General features: G+C 32.2%; 1 protein-coding gene across 5 annotated transcripts in view; it reads right to left on the reverse strand.

The window, feature by feature from the left end:
- LOC130901205 (ATP-binding cassette sub-family C member 4-like) overlaps positions 1 to 15,931 on the reverse strand; it is a 34,976-nt gene extending 19,045 nt beyond the window's left edge. Inside the window, exons 1-4 of one of the 5 annotated variants that reach the window (XM_057812396.1) lie at positions 15,714 to 15,931; positions 13,088 to 13,272; positions 6,767 to 7,009; positions 189 to 619 (exon numbers count right to left, since the gene is read on the reverse strand). In XM_057812396.1, coding sequence (XP_057668379.1) covers positions 189 to 619; positions 6,767 to 7,009; positions 13,088 to 13,164 — 751 coding nt within the window. In that variant the 5' untranslated portion in view covers positions 13,165 to 13,272; positions 15,714 to 15,931. Of the gene's footprint in view, positions 1 to 188; positions 620 to 6,766; positions 7,010 to 13,087; positions 13,292 to 13,345; positions 13,455 to 13,668; positions 13,987 to 15,713 lie in introns of those variants that run through there. The other 4 variants (XM_057812394.1, XM_057812392.1, XM_057812395.1 and 1 more) reach the window with 4 other exon arrangements.
- Positions 15,932 to 18,199: the final 2,268 nt, after the last annotated feature.

Here is an 18,199-nt window from a genome sequence, read left to right on the forward strand (position 1 = left end):
TCATAAGCTTACGCTTTAAAGAGCTATTTTGTAAGATAATAAGATTTATACGACTATAATTTGAATGTGCCATTAATGTAGCTAAAGAAGTGATACACTGGATATATTTGCTTCTTTTCAACCAATAGACGTTTATGAACCATGATATATTCACTAAAAATATAATTTACTGAATAAAATTTATTTACCTTGAAGCGGCATAACACTCAGTATAACAGCAATACCTATAAAAGAAATAACTCCGATTTTCGCATAGAGTAAATAACAAATCAGACAAGTCTGTACCACCGCGATCCACATATCGTTTACGATCCATATGGATTGCTGGAAAGAATACACGTCTTTGGTAATGAGCGTCACGATGTTTCCCAATGTTATTTCTGATACAGACGTCGGCGTTAGCTTCAATGCTTTTCTATATAATAATGAGGAAAATGCAGTTTTTATTTCAACTCCTAATTGTTGCACCCATATAATATAGTTGTGTATATAAATGGTGTAGACGATGTGGATGATTAATACCAATGCAGCGTAATAGTATGCTTCGTTCTTAGTTACTTTCGTTTGACCGGGTTTGAAATATGAAATTAAGCTGCTGAGTGCCCATGGTTCTACCACGCTATAAAAAAAAGAGAAATTCACCTTCATAATAAATTTTTAGTGCGATAGTAAAATTTAAAATACTGCCTATGATATACTATTTTTAAAAATCTAATAAGAAGTTTTTCATTAGCTCTATCTTCTAATTTTCTTCAGCTATGCAGGTATAAAACAGAAAAAATGTATACGAGGATGGTCCGGGCTTGGCTCAAAATCTCCTTTTAGCTCTATACACTTTTCCCAGAGAAGTTTAATTAGTTCGATATCCTTTTTATAATAAGAATTGTCAAGATACTCAAAATAGTCACTGTGCAAAAATTTCTGATCACCGAACCAGTTTTTTAAGTCTGGGAACAGAAAATATATATCTGGCGAATAGTGTGCATGAGGTAACGATCCAAATTTTAATTCAGTAATTCTAGCCATTGCAATAACGGATGTGTGAGCTGGTGCATTGTCTTGACGAATCAACACTTTCTTCTTAGACAAATGCTTGATTTCTTCGCTTAAACGTCACAATAAGTTAGCATAACACTCACCGATGATAGTTTTTTTCTTTTTTCAAGATAGTCAATGGAAATAATTCCAAGCGCATCCCAAGATACCGACGATATGATCTTACCGGAGCCGGTTGTCCCTTTTCAATTCATTGTTTTGATTGCTATTTTTTTTTCTTATGTGAAATGATGATGAAACAGCGCAGAAATTTATGTGAAACATTGCCAAACACTCGATGGAAACATCTTCACGACGCTGTTTTTCTTTCATTATAAACAAACGCGGCATCCATCTTGCGCACAGCTTTCTCATGATGGTCATAGCAGGTAGGACGGCCTCGTTTAAACACACTGCCCCATATTTTACTGTTGATAATGAATCAGCAGACTCATCCAAAGTAGAATCTAGTTCAGCTTTTATATTGGTTGGGCTAAGGCCTTTCAAATAAAAGTATTTAAAACACATGCTGTCTACATTGTGTACTTTCTAATACAGTGGTAGTTTTCAAGCAGCTACCGCCATCTCCTAGTCAGGCCAGGTACTTCTGGGACTATCCTCTTATCTACTTAAAACGACTTTACTCAAAAACAATTAATCACTGAGTTCTAGAAAATTTGATTTTATGCTTTTCTGTGATGTGCGGACTTTGGAAAATGACGTATCAGAGAACAATAACAGGCTAGATAATCGGAATTGACACCATTCTTAACGATTCCTATGTAAAATGACTTCCTGATTCTAAATATGACCTCAGCTTTTCCCCATCATCCTCTTATTTTCACATATTTTTTACATTTCCAATTTCTAACCGTTATACATCCGAAAGCAGGTAATAAAATTTATGGCAAAATTATTTTATCAAATTATACAGAAACTACAATATTTTACAAATACAGAAGAACATTTTTGAAAATATAAAGAAACAGTTAGACATATTCACTGCAAGACTTGCATTGCTCTTTTCGTTGTAGTACTGCGGTGTTTAAATCGAAACAAATATTAAACTGTACGGAACTGGCCTCTGTGAAAAATTTTTGTCGATCCATTTGTTTCGAAGGAAAAATATTTACCCTTGCATACTTAGATTGATCATACAGTTTGGGAAAGTAATGGACAAGACAGGTGACGTATTTCAATTTTAAAACTAAATTTTCTCGTCTCAGCGAAGCTAAAATCAAGGAAGGAGTTTTTGCGGGTCCCCACATTAGACAACTTCTCCAAGATTCGACGTTTATCGAACACCTAAATCAAAAAGAAAAACATGCTCGGCTTGTATTCCAAAACGTATATAAGAAATTTTTTGATAACCAAAAAAGTGATGATTTTGTCCCTCACGTCGAGGAATTGCACCTGGAGTTCTTCACTGAAAATTTAGAAGCAGTCTCCGATGAACACAGAGAACGGTTCCATCAAGACATTGCTAGGATAAAGAAGAAATTTTCCTGGAAGTGGCATGCAAGCATGTAGGAGAAGTACTGCTGATTTTTGGGACGAGACTGTGCTTCAGGGTATAATAGGGAAGCAAACACAAAATTATTTATAATGGTTTCTGGCTAAATTAGTTCTGTTTACCCCTTCAAATTAAATCAATGTCCAAAAGTTTATTATTAATGTGGGAAAGTGGTAATAGTACAAATGCGGAGCTTCCCCGAAAATTGTGAATGAACGGCAGTTATATTTCATTTAGGACGTCATTTTATATAAGAAATATGAAAAATAGTGCCGGGGATTGATGATAATTTTCTTTTGCAAAACAGACATCATATTCATATCTCAGAAATTATGGATTATCGTGGGAAAACCCTGATACATAAGTCCTTCCTACTCTTTGCTTATATCTTATGAATTTTCCGGAAACATATCCAGGTGACTATAGAGAAGGTGGAGTTTTATGCACCTATTGCATCCCATATTTCGTAAATATAGCAGAAAGTCTTCAATATAATTTTAATATTTTTTATATCCGAGAAAATTCTGCATCACAGAGACGAAAGCTGCTCAAGTCTTTAGTTCTAACTCAGCCATATAATTTCCAAATTGAGTATCTTTTGGGAGTTCTCTAATGTGGAGGCTATAAAAAATACCGTAAATACGCGCAAAGTCTTGTTGGATGTCTGGTGGAACTAGGAATTAGCGTATGTGCTTCGAAATTATTCCAGATTATCGTGCTATTAAGACCGAGGTTTATAGTTTACAGCTAATTACGCGAAATAATATCGTAGAGACTTTGCACCATCAGATTCATAGCTGAAAATGCAGTGCGACAATTTTTCGCATCAAAGCTCAAAGGCTGGTTCATCAAGGTCTCAAAGATCTTGCTGAAAGTTGGGTTGAAACCAAACAAAACGATAGACTATTCTTTGATTATTAAGTCTTTCTTTTTTGTGATTATGTAATAAACAAAGTGAAGATTGGAAATCAATATTATTTATGAGACACCCTCTATATTTCATGTGCTATTTCAGTTAAAGTTCGTGAAATATTAGAGCTATAGCTGGTTTTAAAAATAGAATATCGTTTTTTAAACGAATTTACAATTCATATCCCGTATAATTAAGCGTAATAGAGGGAAGAGCGAATTTAACAGAAAATATCTTTGAGTATTGGGAGAATCAGACGAAACCTTGGAATTTCATTTCCTCCAAAATTACTGTTGGCTAATCTAATTTATAAAGTTATTAGAAATCAGGGAAATGAATGACGAAATTACGGTTCAAACAGTTAATGCAGTGTCATTACTCAATTGTGTCGTTTTAACAGCACGTGAGTTTGTAAATTTGTATAAACTATTCTCATTAATGTTTTCAATTTTCGTGGTGTGCTTTTTTTGACGGCGTCGAGAATTTTGAGGCACGGCCCGGGGGCCGTAGGGTTTACATGAGGCAGATTACACTACAGTACAAAGAAACATTGGAAGTTGACAGAGTAGTTAGAAGGATATTCAAACTTATAGAAATTCGAAATTCAATTTGTTTCTTCCAATTTCTAGTTCTAAGTTTTTAAAATTTTCGGCTGATGTTTTTATTGAAGCAGCAATATCTTCATTTGGATTTGTGCCTTCGATATACTATTTGCTATGTTACTTAAAGGAGGTAGACGTCGGAAACGGCCTGTACGATTTTTATAAATTGTTGTGTACAAGAGTCTTGTGATACGGCCGGTATTATGGTAGTATTTACATTGTTGTCAGATTTTTCTTTTTTCCAGAAAAATATAACGAACTTTGTTATTTTAAATGGATCACCATGGAGAAATACTTAATATTTTGCATCTAATGTGGCTATGACTGCTACAATAACAAATTTGACGTTTCAAAGTGGATCGTTTATCTGAAATAGAACGGATTGATATTTTAATAATATTAGGATATCGTGATAGGCGTAGAAGTCAACAAGAAACGTGTAATATCTTTAATAATTTATATCCTAACCGAAATCCAATAACAAGATCTACTGTCAGTAAATTAGTGAAAAAGTTTAACGAAACTGGTTTAGTAAAAGATTTATCTAAAACAGGGCGCTGAAAACTGCATCAACTGGAAACAAATCTTTAGATGTTTATGCCCTTGTAAAGAGTTATATAAAATGTTATAACGATCCAAATTTTTCAAGTAATGTTTTGCGATGAGGTCATTTTTTATATTAATCGGCATAATTGTAGGTACTAGTCACGTAACAATCCTCGTTGGATGCGTGAATCCCACACTCAATATTCCGAAAAACTGAATGTCTGGGCTGGAATAATAGGTAACAAAATAATTAGCCCCTTTTTCATTGATGGTAACTCGAATGGTCCAGCGTATTAGATTTATTGAAAACTAGTATTATACCTGAGTTGGCTTGGATATTTCCACATCCAAGTACTCAACTTCATAATTAGACATTTTCAGAGAATAACAATATCCCAAACGACAATATTTATCTACAACAAGATGGTGCTCCACCTCACTATGTGTTTGTGGAGAGGCAATTCCTAAATAATGTGTTTCCCAGAAGATGGATTGGAAGGTGTGATTTTATCGAATGGCACCCGCGATCACCCGCCATGAATCCTTTAGACTATTTCCTGTGGAATCACTTAAAAAATATCGTTAATAATACAAAACCTGCCAATATTCAGGAATTAAGAGATAGGATTATCACAGAGATAAGAAGATTTGGGCTGTCAGGGATGCTGCAAAATGTATTGCAAAGTTTTAAAAATCGCATCTGCTGTAATCGCCTTTCCTGTATTCCTGTAAGCTTGTAAAAACTTCGTTAAACTTCTTACTAATTTACTGACACTAGACCTTGTTACAATTATTAAAGAATATTCAAATTAAACGAGTTTATTCCATGGTAGGCATCTAATTGTACAATATTTAGGGGCATTTAGGTATAGAGAATATTACATGAAAGATAATCAGTATTTTTTAAGGAGTTCCAAAAACAAAAAATAGCTAAGGTGATCCCTTTGAAATATCAAAGTACATTATTTTTCCGTAAAAAGGAGAGAAATGACAACAATGTAGATACCACCATAATTTTGGCCGTATTACAAGAGCCTTGCGCAAAAAAATTTATAAAAATCGTACAAGCCGCTTCCGAGATAATTGAGGCGTTCCATATATAAAACTCACCCTGTATTTAGATCGAGTAGTTGAGTTTTCCAATGGTTGAGTTTGTAAAATATATACCTACACATTTTTCAACAAAAATATCTTCCACAGTCCACGAGTGGAATCAATTTATTTGTATGTGATTTCCATTTAATTTCTAGAGAATTTTCGTCTAAAATTCGGTTAATTGTTCCACACCTGAACATATAATCACATTTCATTTCATTCATATTGTTCATCAGACATTTTTCTTCTTCGTTTGTCTACGTATATAAAATGGAACATATTAAATGTCTTTAATTTCTTATTTCTTAGACCTTTTCTTATGTTTATGTTTCTAAATCTTCTTGAATTTTAGGTCTCTTGTATTTCAAAATTAGTTTTTTTAAATAATTTTTGGAAGATAGATAAAATTGACGTTTCGACTTTTCTTCAAGTCTTTATCAAAATATGATATTGACACTGACAATTTGCTTATTTATATTGATCGATAGATCACCTTCATCGTGAATATAAAAATAAGAATAGAATCAAAATAGAAATTATTTGTAGTTTTATTAGAATTTACAAAATAGAGCTATAAATTTTACTCCAATTATTTATGTCATTTTTTCGTTCTTATGAATGTGAACCATTTCTAAAAATTCTCTTTTTCTTGTATGTTTTTTTTGATATTTCATGGTTCGTTAATGAAGTTTTTTTATCTACATAGGACAGACATCTCAGCATTTAGAAAATAGACTAAGAGGTCATAAATCCGTTAAAAAAAATAAAGCTGCATTAACGAACTATGAAATATCGAAAAAACATTGATTCAATTATAAGATTCAAAAATTCTTGAAACTAAAGTAAAATTTATAGCTCTATTTTGGAAATTTGTAATAATAAATATACGTAGAATATATATTATGTTCCTTATTTAGATAATTTTTCTTAATTATGACTTTATATATATTTTTGATTCAATTACGTTCTCATATTTGTTTTAATTTTTTTCCGAAGCTATATTGAGACACCAGGTACATCTTACCATGATATTTATGAGTAAAAATTAATTAGGGATTATCTTACCTATTAAATATTTTCCAACATAAATGAATACCTCCTATTAAAATATATCGCTTTCCGAATCTAGCCCACATCAACCGATATATAGAAGGATCCTTTTCTTTTTTTAAATTGTTTTCTTTAATCCATTGATTTTCCAATTTGTCTCCGCATTTTGTAGAACCACAAGCTCTCAAAACTTCGTATAAATCATCTTCTTCGAGATCATTGTTCTTGTAAGCTTTCTTGAATAAACTAACCGTATATCTGAGAAAAAATAAAACAGTAAAAAGATGAATTTTGAATAATGGAACATACTATGAATTTTCATTTTAGTAAAAAACAATGAAAAAATACTAAGAAAAATATTAAACAATAAGATACAATTGGATATCTAAAACCACATAGATGATTTAGTAGAGGATTCGAATTAGTAATAACCTTGACTTATTTGCTTAATGATTTAAAAAATACAGAGAGACACAATGCTTTTAATACTGTACTAGGTATTTCCAACGGTTCACTCAAGAGAGAATAATTCATTGTATTTGAACTTTAAATTTTCGTATCAAGTTCAAAAAAGTTCGTGCATTTGAACTTGTCGATTTTCTAGAAGTTCCAAGTCGTTCTTCGTTCTAGCACTCTCCATTTATGTCTTCTTTGACTGTTGGAGAGTGTGGATGAAGTTACCGGTGTAAGTATGAACCATAAGTCAATACTGGTTTGACTATTTGTTAGTCAATATACATGACAGTGGAGAATTGAAACAAATACAATCATCAAATGTATAGCAGGATATATCAATGCATAAGTCGGACAAGAATGTCCAGGAGAAGAGTCCTGATAACAGGTTCAATGAACAATGCCAACAGGTACTGGAAAAAAGAAATAAAACGAGACAAAAAGGATTAAACGAAAACAAAGAAGAAAATACAAAGAAATATAATAAAGTAAGAATAGTAGATAAACAGATATTCAGTAAGAGCGAAAAAAAACAATAAAATATGGAGATGAACAATTGACTGGAAGAATATGGCTCTTGTTGAAACGATTATGGCGAGAACAGAAGAAAATTGGAACAAGGCATCATACGTATCTAGGAAAAGCCTCAAAGAAGAATGTCATAACTACCGCGGAAGAGAACTTATGAATCTAACATACAGAATTCTGGCAAAAATATTAAAAACAAAGGGTTTGAAGCAAAAAAATCGATAATATACGCAATGTCCATTATGAAACAACTTGCTACAAAATGCTTACTAACCAGTCTACTACTAACTAAGTCTTTATATGCTATTCATCGTTCAGAAATATCATGATAATGGTGAAGTTTAAGATAAATTGCGAAGACTAGTTGAAATGACGTTCGAAAAAACCAAGAGTAAAGACGGCACTACAAGTAACGAATTCAAAATAGACCAAGATCTGAAACAAGGAGATCCATTATTCACAACTCTCTTAAACTCAGTTCAAGAAATCATACTAAGAGAAAGTAGTGTGATACTCAAGGTTCAATAGGAGCGTATGAAGAAGACATAGTACTAATAGTAAGATACAAGAACGCACTTGGAAGTGTATTTCACCTACTGAAAGAGAATATGGCCTAGTGATCAACAAGAAAAAAATAAAATACAATGAGGAAATCTATATTATCATAACTGTAATGGAAATAATAGCTGCAGATTAGGGTCACTATAACAAATAAAGAGACGAAGAAAGGAAAACATGAAAAAGAATAGTAAGAGGCAGTAAAGCAAAGGGAATTGTATGAAAAATGTTAAACTAAAAAGATGTATCACGAACTGCTAAAATAAGAATGTACCAAATAATAAGACATTTACCTACACGTGAAGAACCTGGAAAATTAACAAAAAAGATGAAAATAAACTAGAAATATGGGAACGCAAAATACTCAGTATTTACGAGGTCTGGCTATTAAACAATTAGACTGGTGATCTTTCTAACCTTTCAAGGAAACTTGAGCAGACCCGTTGACGCAAGAGCTTTTGTTCAGAAGTTAGATTTTTTGGAACCACTTGGCAGTCATCTGGATGCTCATTCGACGATCTGCACGCACAATTTGGTTGATTTTGGTCACTGTTTCCGGAGTTGTATCAGTTACAGGGCGATCTGGGTGCTGGTCATCGTCAGTGCTCTCTCGGCCCTTATTAAAGCGCTTGCACCACTCAAAAATACGCGTACAAGATAGAAAATTGTCCGCATAAGCCTCTTGTAACAATTTCTAGTACTCAGGCGGAGTTTTTTCTCAATTTAACGAGAAACTTGAGATTGATACGTTGCTCCACACATGGTTTGCGACACGAGAAAAAAACACGTTCGTTTCAAACCGCTACTGCACAAATACGTTAATAGTGACGGAAACGTGTTTTGGGACGTGCATAGACAAGATATCTAGATACCCCACCCGTCTAGGACGCCGTCTAGGCGTGCAGTCTCGTTATTTAATAGCCAGACCTCGTATAGTTGCATGAAAGAAGAGTGTGCAGAAGAAGAGCTAAGAGAGAACAATAGTTTTGAGTTTCAGTTTCTTTTCTTTGTTTTTAATATGTTCTTGCTACTTAAGTTTACTATCCCGTTTTATTATATAGGATCATCTTATTGTTTAGTATAATTAGTCTTTGTATAGGTAAAATTAATATATAATACGCCATTTGTTGTAACAAAATACAGAAAACAGTCTATATCATTATTTGGCTGTATTAGATTTCCACTAAATGTCAGTATTTGGTTTTATTCTAAAACTACCACTCAAAAATCTTATTTAATTATTAAAAAGAAATATAAAAGAAGTACTTTGACGTTAATCTATTACGATGTTAACAAAGTCTTTGTAAAAAAGACATTTTTTCCATTTCCAATTCCATTAGGATCTTGTCGGGTAAACATAACGGTCACAGCAATAGTTCCATATTTCTTGATTAGATCAACGACTCTCTATTGACATGAATCCATTCGTTACCCTGCTATAATATCCTGTGCTATTCATCATTTTTATTTAAAAATTGTTATAAATAGTCTTGCAGGATATCGAGGATACGCGAACGACAAAATTCCAGACTTTGTAAAGGCAGCCCAAACCATTAAAATGAAAGGTTCAGAAAAAATACTGTGGATCTTTTCTTAAGTTACGCCATTAGCAGCTAGATCCATCTTCACATCAGAGAAAGTTTTTAAAATAAAATTTGTATTTGAAGACTAAAAGAAAAACTCCAGTTGCGTTCCATATCCTGGTGCGTTAACTCGACAATGTTATAACGCAGATGACAGCCTATTCGGCAGCTATACCTACTTTGGTATTGCTGGCTGCGGCAGCAATTCTTCTTTCAATTGTTGATGGAATTTTTTTGTAAGGTCGCTGTTCCTGTTGAACTATACTGAACGCAATAATTTGACAAAACTTTTCGTGATCTATTCTTCGAGTCCATCTTCATAAAAAACTCCACCGTTTTATAGCTCAAAAAGACAATTTTCCTGAGGCATATGACTATCACAAGGCTGTGGTGGTTGAGTATGATAATGGCATTTTTGCGTCAAAACTTTTTTGGGTTTTGTAATATTTTGTTATATTAGATAGGCTGACACATACATGGCGCTAATAGTATTAAATCCATATGATTCTCAGTTAATCCTAGCCTTCAGTAGACACGTGTATAAATTTCACAACTATTGGACTATAAGTTAGTGAGCTATAGCCTTTTGTTAGTTTGAAAAAAGAATTTCTTATGTTATTAAAGTATTGCTTATCAGCTAAAACATACTATTGAAGTCATTGATAAGTATTATTCAGATTTTGCTCAAGAAAATCAAACATTGAGAAGTGGTTTGCTAAGTTCAAACGAAGCGGAATTATTACCAAGGACGTTGCACGTATTTAGCGCCTCAAAGGAGTTAACACTGACGAAAAAATCAAAATAGTCTACAAAATAATTTCCGATAACCATAAGAAAAACTGATATAGATAGTTGGCACTCTTAAGATATCCAAGGAAAGTTTTAGACATATCGTGGATGAATATTTGGGTACTCGAAAGCTTGAAAGAGGTTGTCACGCTAGCTCACTATCCACCAAAAACAACAAAGTTGAGGTAGAATGCACATGAAGAACGTGAAAAGACAAAAAAGTCGACTGGCAAGGTTATGTCATCAGTATTATGGGAAGCGTATGGTTCAATATATTAAAAAGGGAAAACCATGAACATAGACTATTACGCACCGTTACTGTAGTGTTTGAAGGATAAAATCGCGGAAAATGGCCATATTCGAAGAAGAAGCAAGTAATTTTTATCAGAAAAATTGCACCGTGACACAAATCAATGAAAACGAAGATTAAATTAGGCATCGAATTGCTTTCGCATATGTATTCTTCAGATCTTGCCCCTAACGATTTCTTCCTGTTTTTAGACCTCAAGATGATGAGTTATGTGAGGAACAATCAATATTTCATAAATACGCACGACACTCATATCAAATTAAGAAATGAAAAAGAATGTTTACTTCCCGTATAAAATTCGGTTAACATCTAACAAACCGTCAGTCTACGTGGACTCATCATGTCCACTGTTTACCAATGAAAACATCGAATCGTAAACATAAATGCATTTCTATTGGCCGAAGCTATATGTACACAATTTCTTCGAAATATTCCTGCCAGACAGCTTGCAATAATCATTGGCGTGTAGTGAGAATACAGACAGTTAAGAAATTAATAATAAAGATTTAGATATACAAACACAGTAAGTTATTTTAAATATATTCCAATGTTTAAAAAAGGAAAATATTCAGGAATTTGATAATACAATCATAATAAGAATTGCTGAATTAACTAGAGTAGAGAAATTTTACATTTATCGGGTAGTCACGAAAAGGGTTGCTGTGGGATCATTCAAGAACCAAAAAACATGCGAAGAAAAACTGACAAAGCTACTCATTTATACGTATAAATTAAAAACTGTGTAGCTGTTTATCATGAAGATATGACAGCAGAATTATTTGAAAAGTGGTTTAATAAATAGCTTTTAGCTAACATTCCACAACAAAGCTCAAATTTTAGCATTTATTGTCTGTCAGCGATCGTAAAAGAGGCCCAACAAACAAAGAATTGCTATTGCATATTTAACAATATAAAGTTAATATGGGCAAATGTAAAATCAGAATTACGAAAATGTAATCAGTCTCCAGAACTGAGTAAAGAGGTTGTAGAACTCGTTCTAGCAGAATACCGCCCAGAGCTTTGGAATAAAACTGTATTGAACATGTTATCAAAGAAGAAGATGAGTATGTGGTATCACCCTCTTTACCACCCTTCATAATTCAATCAAATGCTGACTTTAGTCCAGAAGATTTTGACTACTATTATTATTTATAAAGATACTTTGTAACTGAAATGTTTTTTTTTTGCTTTGTGTTATTTGCGAAGAATTTATTTTCCTTTATCGTATTTGCTTTGAAATTTCGTTTACCAGAAAAAAAAAATGAATGGGATACAAGAAGGACTCAGTTCACGTCTGGTACCCTGTTTAGACCAAACTCCCTTACAGACAGGTACATTTTACTCGTCTATTTACGTTTTATAATTTAATATTCAGTTGTAGCAAGTTAACGAGGTATAATAATAATTTTTTTTTACAAGTACGACAACAATCAATGCCTTTTAACGAATACTTTCTCGCATAAGATTTATAAAAATAATAAATTTATAAAATGAGGTATCTACGTCTATGTTAGATCAAACAAAATTGTCGGCATGTTTTTTATAATCCGCAGTTGATATTGGAAGAACTATACTAAGCGTTTCACAAGCAGTGTATTTCTCTATTTTAGTTTTACTTTTAATTACTTTAAATAGTTTAAGTTTATTTTTTAAAAAATGATTTGAAGATATAGTAATGAACCTCAAGTTAGATACGTGACTTTCGCATGGTTTTTATACGTGAAAAATGTTTATCCATTAACAATAACATTTTTATATGACTCGGAAATAAATTATTCACGAAGTAATATACTTTTCAGTAGGAACAAAAATGTGTATTTTACTGAAAAAATTCATATATTGGTTTAATTCAATAACGACCGTCCCCCACTTTTTATTAAAATTTTATATTTAGATAAATATGAGAGACCCCTTGTGTACCCTTTTGTCTATTTGATTTCTTTAATAAATCGTTTTGAGATCTCTTTTGATGAAAAATTAGTTTCAAAATAGATCAAAAGAAGAAGAAAATATATGCTAGGTAAAATTTTTTTCATTTTTTTAATTAAGATAGAGTAATTTATAATTCAAAAATCTCGTTAAATTATTTTAAAAGTTTAAGCTTAACATACTTACGCAAAACTTAATAACGAGAAAATATTAGCGGTTTCCCGAGGGTTCCTTTTCCTCTTTTTTTGTTCGCAATGGTCCATTTCGGTGGATTTTCAATTGACGCACCACATTAATCTCCAAATTATCACTGTTCTTATCTCATGTACAAAGCGCTGATGAATTTCCTCGTAAGAAAAGCTTATGTAACACTGGAACAACACAATAGAGCTATAAAAAATCATAATTATAAAACTTATTATAAAAGGTTAAACGCCGTTATACTTGGAATATCAATAGCGAAAATATATATGCCACGTCTTTAAATTTACAATACGTACTTTATCAATTTTAAAGAGGAAATTGCTATATTCAACTGCTTCAATGTAATAATGACGTACCAATTACGGGGCTATATAAGGCTGATTAAAATAAAAGAAATCGGTAGGAGGGATATTTTGTACGACTACAAATGTTTTAGCGAGATATCGGGGGGTTGAAATAAAATTATTTCATAATTAACAGTTGAAATAACAGTATTATACGCATCTATCAATAGTAAATTTTCGGTTTTCTTCGGAACATTGTTAATTACTTTGTGAATGTACCTGAAAATTTATCAAATTCTATAAATCCTTCTTTATGCCTGTAGTTTTAGCAGAGCTTCGTAGTACAATTAATGACATATAAATACTCAACTGCTGAACATTAAAAATATTTTCGCGTTTTCCCGAATGCACATTAAATCACCACTTCAATTAACGTTTCATTTTAAAATGGCACTTTTCTCAATTGCCTTAAAACGGCTACAATTATACCTCTGCATGAAGGAGGAGATGAAAATCAAGCATCGAATTACCAATTGGAGTCAGCTTGGAATGGTTGATACAACGATGTCTTTTACAAGCCAATAGAATGTGGAGTGCTCCAAGACTCAGTGCTATGCCCGATTTTGTTTATTCTGTTTATAAACGACATCGCCTATCTATCAGTGGTAAAACATGTCGCCCTAGTGTAGTAATACTTACTTGCTACAGTTTTTGCCTACGAATATTCTTATTTACATCTTAATCATCTAATATTCAGTCCACAGCTCGCGGAACATTTTTCGGATGTATCATCAACACAGTTTTGTTAATGTTTTCTATAAAATTTTCTGATTTATTTTTGAAAAATTGGTCATAATTTTTATCGTATGAGTATGATTTTGTACGGTACATGTTTAGTCTATTTGCAATTGGATTGAGAATTTCAAGGTCTTGAACCATTAGATTTCGACAGATTAAACATCTTCATATTTATTTCCCTATCGAAAAAAACACAGAGAGTAATAATATCCAGATAATGTCGCAGGAAAAAATAAAAATTTGGTGAATTAAATTAGATTTTGAAAAAAATGATTCAAAACGAAATATTGACATAAAAGTTGTGACATAATCATGTATCTATTTTTGTATTTATCTAAAAAATCAAGTTCATCCTGCTTTGCGCTAAGATTCAGTTTCCAAATAATTGAACTTATTTACCTCCTTAACAATACCCACATTGAATCACATCTCCGATGTGCCCTTCCTTTCTGGGGTACGTGTGGTGCGACTCAATTTAAGCAAATATTCAAACTACAAAAAAGAACAGTTAGATATTTACTCGGACTAAACAGCACGGATCACTACAGGGACTTCTTTAAAAGATTGAAAATTATGACTTCTTTCTTATTTATCTTTGGATCCTTTTGCCTAATTCGTAAGTACACTACTCCAATTTCAGAAAGATCGTTGTAGGGCTATGGACTTAGGAACGCGGAGCACGACCTTTACCTACTCCACGTTCAGAATTAGTCGAGGGCTCAATATTTTACAATGCAAAAAAATGCACAATCACTTTCCAATTGAAATTAAATCGATATAATCTTTTCGCGCATTTCGCAATTATTTGAGGGCATATTTACTTTGTAAACAACTTTTATTCTAATAATAATATTTAATTCCGGGACTTCTATACTAATTATTACCTATCTCTATTACCTAACATTTTGGTATTCATTATGATTCTCTTCTGTATATGTTTGTTGTCTTGTTTTTACAAGCTTTCTACAAATTGTAACAATTTTTGGACAATAAAGCATTTCTCTCAATTTATCAATGACGTATTTTCAAACTTTATACCGGGCTTATTCAAAACAACAGTTCTTTACGCAAAATAGGATATCGTTGGCTAGAGTCGCAAACCACGTAACTACGTTTTTTTCTTATATCAACATTTTGATATCATTAGAATCATAATTTCTGAACGCATCTAACACAAAAACTCGAGAAGGCTGAAAAAAATCCGATGAAATTTAAGAGCCTAAATAAAAAAATTGCAGTTCAAGACCCCCATTTTGTTTAAAGCTAACGCAATCCATGTTAATTTACTTGTACTATTTTTCTTCAATTATTTTTCCCTTGGTTAAGTCAAATTTGACGCTAAGAAGATACGAGTTTTACGATTTAAACTAACGATATTATCAAAGCCATTATCTTTGGCCTAAATTTTTTAATTGAAATATTGAAAAAAGATATTTCTGTTAGAAAAATAAATCAATTCTTATTAAAATTCATCCCTTATCAGAACGTTTTTAAAATTATTTTTTAACATAAAAATGAAAACTAACCTAATTTTTTTTCGAAATTACCTCACAAACACATTTTTTAACGCGTCTTTTGTTTAAAACAGATGAACTATCACTAAAATTTAAATTCGAAATCTCGATAATTATCCATTATTAACAATTGCTGACTGTAACAAACACCTTCTATGAAAAAAATAATTAATAATATTTATTCTATTTAGTTAAATGTCACTGACCTAATTCACGAAATATTGAGGGACTTTATTGTAAGGTTACCTATATATTTATTGATCTGTTGAATATTAATTTTAAGTTTAAACAAATCATTGAACGTGCGATCAATAATTGAAACAAATAGATTATTGTTTTTGATTACAATCAAAAACAAAATATTAAATTGATTTATTTAAATATAAGATACTCATTCATTTCTTATAGTAGAAATGTCTTTCACTATAAATGAAAGAATTTTTTTGGGTTACAACAATTCCATTGGAAAAACTGGCGTTTGGCGAGTAGTAAAGGATTGAAAGAGGAGAAAAACCAGATTTTGAAATTTCAAATATTAAAAAAACTTCTATTATTCTGAAGATACCCAATCAAATATTGTTTTTCATCTTTCAATGAAGTTGCTTCATTAATACGAGGGGTACCTATTAAATAACAAGACTAGTGATTCATTCAATAAGTCGTGTGACTGACACAAAGATGGAGCTGCCATTGTCAAATCCATATGACGTTTATTAAGTACCAACTTTCAAAAAACCATATGTAAAATTTCATGACAATTTTACGTGAAGTTATTTTTGTTAATTTCGAAACAATGGATTCAAAACAACTTCGTGTGTTAATTTATAATTGCTTTTGGATGAAAAAAGCAATTATAATAAAAGAAATACTGTACAAGCTCAGCAATGACTTTAAAAGTGTTATCCGGAATCTGTTCTATCAAAAAGAACCATTTATTATTGGTTTGCTGAATTTAAACGTCACCTATGATGGTGAATATGTTCTGGTCGTCCAATTAAGGTGGTTACTTCAGAAAACATCAAAAGAGTTCACAAATTGATTATATCTAAACGTAAATAAAAATTGCGTGAGATAGTTGAGACCGTAAACATCTCAGAAGTGTGTTTACAATTATGCATGAGCATTTGACCATAAAAAAGTAGACGGCAGCCGGTGACCCACGTCCGAAGCGTCCAAAGGCACAACAGTCAGCCGGGAAGGTTATGGCTTCACAGTATTTTGGGATACGCATTGAATATTGTTCATCGAATATCTCCAAAAGGGAGAGACAATCAATAGCGAATACTACATAGAGTTTTTGGATAGTTTTGAAGCAAAAATCAAGGAAAACTGGCCTCATAGAAGAAAAAAACCACTGTTTCACAAAGACAATGCATCGATTCATAAGTCTATTGCAACGGTGATTAAATTTAACAAATTGCTTGCCTGTAAGAAATTTAGCTCAAATGAAGAAGCAATTGCTGAAACTGATGCCTAGTTTGATGCTAAAGACAAACCCTTCAACAAGAAGGCATCGAGAAGTCAGAGAAGCGCTGGAATAATTGTATTGCTCATGAAGGAGATTACATTAATGAACAAAATCGGTTTTCGGCAAAAAATGTGTTTTTCTTAGTCACACAACTTATTGAGTGATGTGTTACATGGTGTAAAAACTAATTCATAATAATAATATTTAAACTTTCCGGTTATAAGCGAGTTAAGTTAAAAAACAGAAAATATACTCATAAATACCTTTTATAAAGTTGATAATTTATCATATCTGTTTAAAGAGAGTGTACTCATACAAAAACTGTTTACTATGTAAATAAAACCCTAAATACAACAAACTATTAAGGTGATCGTTGAGAAGAGAATATCATGTGGTAAAAAATGAATGCATGGTCGGATTCATCTGGAAATAAATTCATCAACCATGAAATATTTTGTGGATTTGAGGCAAAAGACAAATCCTTCTACTAGCACGAGAAGCTAGAGAAGCATTTACAGCGAAGAGATGAATGAAGAGAATGAATGAAATGGATTTTTGTTAAAAAAAAGGTTTTTTTAGTTAGTCACACGACTTGAGTGACATATATATTTATTTAATTAGTAGATACATTCAATATATACCTCTTCTTCAACCTTATAACGCTCCATGCGAATTTTCAATTGTTTCTAAACAGTTTTATTCTGTTAGTTCCTTCAGGACGGGCGCCGCTTTTTTTCACAGCTTAAACAGACTGACACCTTGTTCCTAGTTCGATTTTTTCCTTTTGGAACGCCACGTGAACAAAGAATTATATTTAATCAGTGTTCATAAGAAGAACTCAAATGTTCTCATTGGATTATATAATTGTCTTTGCCCGACCGTGGGAATTAGAAGCGGCGTGGGGATGTTTACCTTCTGAATGCGGCCAAATCCACAACTTCAGCAACAGCTGCCCTGTAACGATCATTGGAGCACTGTAGAAGACTAAACCGATGGTCCTCCACTTATTTAATCTTTTATCGTCAAAATT

The sequence above is a fragment of the Diorhabda carinulata genome, chromosome X, assembly GCF_026250575.1.
Source record: "Diorhabda carinulata isolate Delta chromosome X, icDioCari1.1, whole genome shotgun sequence".
Classification (NCBI taxonomy): Eukaryota; Metazoa; Arthropoda; class Insecta; order Coleoptera; family Chrysomelidae; genus Diorhabda; species Diorhabda carinulata.